General features: G+C 35.6%; 1 protein-coding gene across 2 annotated transcripts; it reads right to left on the bottom strand.

The window, feature by feature from the left end:
* Positions 1–181: 181 nt before the first annotated feature.
* LOC116776365 (angiotensin-converting enzyme-like) lies at positions 182–6,985 on the bottom strand. 2 transcript variants are annotated; one of them, XM_032669565.2, is made up of 11 exons: positions 6,876–6,985; positions 6,522–6,630; positions 5,044–5,401; positions 4,563–4,930; positions 4,259–4,447; positions 3,723–3,829; positions 3,251–3,396; positions 1,748–1,856; positions 907–1,400; positions 557–706; positions 182–451 (listed from the first exon to the last, which is right to left on the bottom strand). In XM_032669565.2, exons 3-11 carry the CDS (start codon positions 5,394–5,396, stop codon positions 289–291), a joined length of 2,079 nt encoding a protein of 692 aa, XP_032525456.2. In that variant the 5' UTR covers positions 5,397–5,401; positions 6,522–6,630; positions 6,876–6,985; the 3' UTR covers positions 182–288. The 2 variants fall into 2 exon arrangements, with proteins under 2 accessions (XP_032525456.2, XP_061381342.1); XM_061525358.1 differs by lacking the exons at positions 6,522–6,630; positions 6,876–6,985 and having other exon boundaries at positions 5,044–6,332.
* Positions 6,986–8,101: the final 1,116 nt, after the last annotated feature.

Genomic DNA, 8,101 nt, shown 5'->3' with positions numbered 1-8,101 from the left:
GATAGTAATTACTTCGTCCGACATCATCACCATAAACCTAGTTTTATTGTAAATAAGTATAATTGATGTATAACGCTTTAATAAATTATTACGATCAATGTATTTTATAATATTTTTTTATTAAGTGTTGTAATTTTATAGCATATGTCTAATGTCTAAGGTTCTTCAAACAGATGCACTATTTAATGAGATTAAGTTAATTATATATATTTATTAATTTAAAGAATTGTTTTATTCCATAATTCTATTCGTCCGCACGCATTAGAACGTTGAAGAGCCAGGAAGCGTCTACCAGCCAATAGGAATGCGGTATTTTTGTACCAATCGCGTCAGCAGTTTATAGAGCGGTCTGTAGTACGTGTTCAGTGATGTGGCTGATATGTTACTTTCTCCGATAGTTTCTTCTAATATCTGACGCCAGGGTTGTGATGATCCTCGAGACATTAAATCTCTGCAAAGAAAATACAGTAACATAAAGATACTATCCGATTAAAATACTCGTTTAAGATCTGTTTATTCGGGATTATTAGCCAGAAGCCAATTACTGTTGTCTCACTTCAATATTTTGCCGGCGACCTTAGAGCCGTATATATCACACCGCAGAAGGTCCCACTTAGCCGGCATCCATCGTGGTCTTCGACCCCTAACAGAGGCGCGGCACAGAGACTCAAACAGCTGATGCTGCAGAAACGAGCTCAGGAAGTATCTGAATAGAAAGAACATTATAGTATATAATGCTTTATTATGTAAAGTATTGGAAATGGAAATTGTTAGGTCAGTCAGTCTTAGGCCATAAGAAACTTAGCTGGTAATATTTTGTGAGGAATCCAGGTTAACATTTTTATATCTTGGTTTTTCCTTTACATGTCGAAAAACATCCTAAACATAGTTCCTCTACATTCTCACCTGATGTACGGTGTATTGTCAGCGACGTGAAACACAGCACCTACATCGAAGTACTCCTCCCCTCTCCGTTCTGGGGGGACGACACCTTGGAGTTCACGAACCATGTCCCAGAAGTGACGGTTCAGAGAATTTTCATCCAAACTACCTTCAAAATACCTCCACCTGTACTCGTCTATTAGCAGCGAAAATGGTATTTGGGGTAATTTATTCAGAGCCTGCTTCAAAATAAGAATATCATCGGTACTTATATCTCCGACGTCGCTGTCATCTATGAACGCTGCTATCTTACTTGTGTCAGATTCTATATTATTCTTGTATATTCTATGTGCATTAACCATTTTTACTGTTGTTTTCCGAACGTTTATTTTATTATTATTGTTAACATCGAACAGCTCTGTGTCATTAAGGAGCCGTACTCTGTGAAGATGTTGAGGAGTTCTCACTCCATACATTATAGCATCGCCGACGCTTTCATGCAGCGCTGTATTCGCTTGCTGTAACAATTGTTAAATTGCAATATAGAGCCCAAGGTTTTGTTTTTTCATTTTCGCGACATTATTAATACACAGAAACACGTGGATATATAAATCTTACAAAGAAATAAAAATAATATGGAGCTGAAAATCAAATAGATCTTTAGAACTTTTGTATGAAATTGAATAAATCCAAGAATATAGTAAAACTGAAGTAAACTAGTACTTTAAAAAAGAAATAAAACAATCAATTACACAACCCAAGCGTCGACCGCGCTGTTAAAAACTTGGTTTGAAATTAAAAAATAAAAATATTTAAGAAATCTTTCGGAGGCTATGAATGTTTTTTGAAGCATTGTTCAACTCACCCTAAAAAGACCGGGTCGATGTTGATACGCCATGTAATACTGGATGTGGCCCATTTCGTGATGCAGCACGGAGAAGTCTTCGAAACTTGTTCCAGAACAATACAAGAGTCTGTGAAACGCAACCTCGAGATACATAAAGAATTTATAATTTTTGCGATACTAACCTTTAATGATAATCAAACACAATTAAAGTTTAGTATGGTTTTATTCCAACTTGTGAAACCATAACTGAAATATCTGCCAAATGTGGGAAATAGGCAAAGTTGTCGCACCCCGAATGGGGAGGACATGGGAAGTTAGTTATGAAAGAAGAGCGTTAGTTGTGACCGCGAAAACGCGAGAAATATCATAGAGCTTGAAATAAAATTAACAATCAGTTTAAAAGACGGAGATTGGCCGTAGTAACTTACAGGGAACTTACAAAAAATCAAATGGAAGGAAACGAGAGCTGGAGAGTTTGGTGAAAGTTTTATTGACGTCAAAGTAATCCAATATTGCTGACTTTGTTCTTCAATAAAGTCATGCAAGAAGAGACGTTTCATGAGGAACGGTGCAAAAACTCGCCTATGCATCTTTATAAACAATGGTGAAGTACAGGATTGCAATAAATATAGAGAATTAAAACTCATGTAACACAATATGAAAGTATAGGAAAAAGGGATAGACATTTAGGATTAAAAGAGATATATAACAAAACCCATTCGAGTTTATTCTACAACTCTCTGCAAAAGACGTCATATACTAAGACATCTCTAAAGGAAGCACCTTGGTGTATACTGCGTGTCGACGACATTGTACGTAGAGAAAAAGGTGGCTTAAGGTTCAAAGCAGATAGTTAAATTGGCATGAGAAACTGAAAATTGTATAGCTGAAGTTCAGTCTGACCAATACGTAACATTCACGTCAATACCCTGAGCCGAATAAATGCTGGTTAGATGAAATGGAAAATCTATGAGACGAGAGGTGGCTGAAAGGAATTGTGTGCCACAGAGGTGCAAATATTGAAACGGAGTGTGGTGTGACAAGAATACCTAGGATTAGAAATAAATATGAAAGAAGAACTTTGAAAGTAGCATCAGTGGAGGGATAAAGATTTACGAGTGGAAAAAAATTGCGGTATAGTCATATTATTCCGAGGGGTGGAAGTCATCTCACAAAAAGGACTATAAGGATCAATGAGAAGAGGCCGTCACAAAAAGACGAAATTAAACGTTGTAAATAACGATGATCATTGAGAACGTAGTCAGAAGACAACACCTAGCTTTACAAAGAGACTGGAAGACGATGATTTTAATAGATAACGTGGAAACACTTTAAACTTTTAGGAAATATATTTATTTAGATCCGGTTCGTTAAGAAAATCACCTAAAAACACTTTATCTTTGAAGTAATTCTAACAAACCTATTTAACTGTATATTCAAATCCGCCTTTACTATATTTTATAACTTTTGTCGAGCTGTCTGATACAGATCCTTAAGATTTCCATATCAACACTAACTGACCTGAAGTCTCCATCTTTAAACATGTCAGCGGCTGTTCCGTGACACCGCTCGTTATCATTGACACGAGTCATCAGAGACTTGCTCCAAAAGGTCTCCGTCATGGCCGGAAGGCCCAGGGAGATGTAGAAGTCGTCGGCCCGTTTTACCTGCATGGTTTAAGCAGACAGTACGGGTTCAAATCTATCTATGTTGTGTTTAAGAAGTTATTATAATATTTTATTTTATCCTTGAAAAGATTTTATTAACACACATTTATTACCTTTATACAGTTTTTTTCTTTATATATTATAAAACTATTTACTAAGGAAAAAAACCTATGAAAATAAATTCGTTAGTGTTACCAAATGAAAAATGAAATTGTTGTGGCTTATATTTAAAAAGTGTGATCTAAAGATAATCAAAATTAAATCAAATCTCAGTAACCCCTCGCCCCTCGCCCTTCGCCCCTCGCCCCTCGCCCCTCGCCCCTCACCATATCGATAACGGTCCAATTTAAACTCTTCATGCGGTCATCCAAGTCTATAGTTTTGGGGATGATGAATTCTGCTAACGGCTCCCAGTTGTACGACCACAAGTTTCCTACCAAATAACAAACAAAAAGCATGATTCGTTTATGTCTTAAAGTGTTATTATTGATTGATACCAATCCGATGTCAATTAATCTTAGCCACAAGGCGGTCCTCCGTGAGGCTTTAAATCTCTTTTAGATTTTCTAGAAAGATATCCAGATCACAAACTAGTTGAAGTCGATGATGAAAATAACAGAAAAAACCGGTTCATCTTAAGAAAAAAACTAATTTTATCACTTAAATCAATTAATTTACTGGATCTTTGCACTGCGTTACGAAAGAATGTAAACTAATTTTGAGAAATATAAACATTAATGATATGTAAATAACACTATATTGTTTTATATGCAATCGATAAAAAAATTTATGACACATTCTTAGGCATTGATATAAAACATTGTAGGATGTAAAAATCTATTAAATTCGTATCCATTTTTACCTAACAAGTGTGCGGGTATCGGTCCTCTCGCAGAGACCACATCTCCATATCGCTGTCGAAGGTAAAATCGGACGACCCCGTGCACCAGCTCATACAAAGGTTTGACACTTTGATACAGGCGTCGGCAAAACATACGAAGATCATCAATCTCCAGCTCGTCTCTCCAAGATTCACCAATATTTGTGTATCCTGACGAAAGAAATGAAACGAAAACTTCCTTTATCCTACGTGGATAACCATAGTTTATTAGTTAAAATGCAATTATTATATTTCTATAAAATGAGTTGTATAATTCGTGACCAACCATTTCTCCTAGCAGCTTCGTTTTGCACATTGACCAGTTCCCTGAACGGTGCTCGCATGTACCTCGTGTCTTCTCTCCAGATTTTCCAAACAAACTCCAAGACTTCTGGATCTTTTGACGTTTTCATCAATTTATCAAATTCTTCCTCCCCTTTAATACAGAAGATCGCTTCTCTCTTGGGTGCATTTTTGTCTGTTTTTAGGGATACATTTTTTCCATCAACTTTAACGAATCGGTTTAACTTCACCAGGTACTGTTTAATGACAGCTTCATGAGACAATCCATCAGCGACATTACTTATATTTGGAACACATACCGCTGCGTTAGAGTATATGGTCAGCAATCCATCATATAAATTACTCATCGCTCTGGAAACAAAAATTAGGCACTGACAAATACTTTTAGTTAAAGATGAAAGGAATATAATTCTTAAGCCGAGAAAACACAGTTTTTAACAAAATCTGATATTTTACATTAGTACCTCGCTTCCTCATAAGTGAATTTCGGACCTCTACACAAAAGATGGGCCTGTCTTTGTTGGGTTACATTAAGTGCCCCTTGTTCATGCAAACCCTCGACTACCTCACACGATCTCTGCTGCCACACGATTCTTTCCAACTGATAATCCGCTGATCTTCGTGTAAGTCCAGCATCGTTGGGATCCACTGAATACTGCCAGGCTATTTCCGCTCCGAGTCTATTAAACTTAACCGTGGCCTCGTTTATTTGTTCAAACAATGTATTTATTGCGTCTTCACACGAGTGGAATTTGAATAACAGAAACAGAATCAGTAGAAATCTAATGTCTGTCTTCCTCAAGTATGAAGTGATCATGATATCTGAAAATGTAGCTGTCAATATAAGCTGTGTGACCAATCTCATCAGTAAAGATGTTACGACTGCACGCGTGCAACACATTAACGATTAAACTAAGTTCATTCAAACATAAAGGAAAGAAATTTCAACGCAACCTTTCAAGTGGATTGTCTTAGTCGTGTATTCAGACGACAGCAGACGTGTCTATATATTTATGTAAACTCACAAAACATTCCAAAATCAATATGAGATAAGCTTTATCATTGAATTAGGAGAGTAATGTGATGTCGCGATAACACGAGTGGCGTTTTAATAAAAAACTCATCGAAATCTCGACAGCCGATAACACGATGCCTTCACAATGAACACGACTGATACATAATCCCGTCGTTGAAATTAATCTCTACATTATAATGTTGTAAATCATTTTGGCATATTTCTAATATTTTTTCAGGCATTTGTCTTTACTTTAAGCGCTAACAGGAAACATGAAGTTATAACGGGACCGCGCATTGACTGAATGTATTAAAAATAAACATAAGATTAACGCAGTCAATAGACACGTCTTTATATTCTGTTTTACTCTTCGTCTCTGGACGCGACTCCCGTCGTCTAGAAATGAGAATTAATGAGCGATGCTGTAAGCTTTACACTTCTTAAACTGTAGACAATACACAGGGAGCGTTGATAGATTCTCATTCACAATACTTAGGACATTTTAATATTTACAACGGTAATTAAAGGGGAAACTCGACACGCTTCGTATGCAGTGTGACGATGCAAATGTGCAGGAAGAATACAGAATGAATAAAACTAAATAATACAGAATTTATATAAGCACAGTGAATGAAACTGTGCGGTTACGGTAATTGTCATAAAACATTTTAAAAGTTATTCTGAGTGCGACGAGCACGAGCCAGGTGAGGCAATACATAGCTAAAAACAGAAACACACACAAAGTAGAATACGTAAAAATTAAAACAAGTACGAATCTTAAAATAACTTTAAGCAAAAAACTTATTAAATAAACAACAAGGAAATATTACTTTTCACTTTGAAGTGAATATTAATACATTAATACCGAACAAAGACATTTAAGCGAGGATATAAAACTTTAAAATGTATATATATATTGATATTCACCTGTTAATGTGAGTATCGCTTGTCCCCTCAGGGTGTGCTGTCGGCGACTGAGTCCCAGATTGGCAGGCCCAGGCTTTTATTTCAGGAGGTTCGGATTGAGCACACCGCACTACAGGAGATATTATAATATATAAGATATATTGCTTCATAGAGATTTTTAATTGACTTTACAATTCTGTTAATATTTTAGTGGATTTTATAAATATTCACGTCGTTTATAAATAACGTGCGATTCTCAAACATTTCATTAAATTATTGTTTGCAGTGGCTCACATGACATCAAACTAAAAATATATTTAAAGGCAAAGTTACACTAAACCATATTATAAAGACTACCTCATTTTCTTTTCTTACGTTTAAATATAAAATTCATCATTCGTGATATATTCTGTGAGAAGCTATACCCAGCTACACAAGGCCGTCAGTGGTGCGCCGCCCGGATCAGTGTAATCCTCGCAAAGCTCCCAGCGCTACAACACCAGTTCATCTTAATTTCTTCTAATATTTGTCTTTCGATCGTTTTATTTCTTTGTTTTATTTCTTTCGTATTGTTACTTCTAATTGTCCGACGTCTCGCTTAACTTGTTCCAGAACAATCGCAGGAATTAGCTTACATTTTATTAATCTCTCAGGAATTCACGTTCCAGATTCGACATCTGTATTGGTATTGTATATTTTATACTTTACTTTATGCGACTGTGTCATTAATATTGATTAATCAATAATGTTTCTATATAATGAACTTAAAATCAGTTTAATTATTATAAAAGAGAGCTAACAATTTAGTGATGATCACATCCATGAAAAAAGTACTTAATCACGCACAAGAGACAAGTACATGAATAAACAAACACACAGTTTAAGTGAGCAAGTCTAGATAAACTCAATGATTCGCCTCCTTGAACTGCCTCCGACTCCTTCCCGAGTTGTGACCATAGACAAAACAGAATAGGTATGTTAAGAAGACACAAGACTCAAAGAATATTGCTTATTTATGAGCTCATGATACACACACAAACAAACATACACAACATACATATGTATATTGATATTATAAATGCGAGGCAGTTCTGTTTGTGTCTTCGCCACTCGGAAAAGTTATGGTGGGAATTGTTTCAGGAGCGGAGAAGTCCTCGGAGAGGAAATATGTAACTTTATGACGCCGATTATTTTAGCCGTGAAGGTAAAATAAAATAAAAATGTCATCAAAATGACATTACTTCTATAAAATATGTATAATTTTACCCGCCGTGTATTCTTAATACGCTATTCAACTTTTTAATAGGACGTTTTGAACGGTCCAGTCAAGAGATTTGATTAAAACTATGAAAATATTATGAACATTCTTCCCGAGGTCAATGAAAATGTAAAAATATACAATTTAATAATGGCTCCCTCCCTTCGTTCTTACAGGTGTGAGGAAAGTTTAAACGATTTATTTTAAGTGGATTTGTTGTCTAAATATTAAATAATAAAAATAAATACATTACGTCTTAATACAATCTATTTTCACTAGGTGCTGCCAACGTTGGCCTGAGACTGACTGATTTATTGTATTCATTGTTGCAAACAAAGACTTC

Source organism: Danaus plexippus, chromosome 28, assembly GCF_018135715.1.
Source record: "Danaus plexippus chromosome 28, MEX_DaPlex, whole genome shotgun sequence".
NCBI classification, from domain to species: Eukaryota; Metazoa; Arthropoda; class Insecta; order Lepidoptera; family Nymphalidae; genus Danaus; species Danaus plexippus.
The sequence above is the reverse complement of the archived record's forward strand: the minus strand, read 5'-3'. Positions and strand labels throughout refer to the sequence as shown.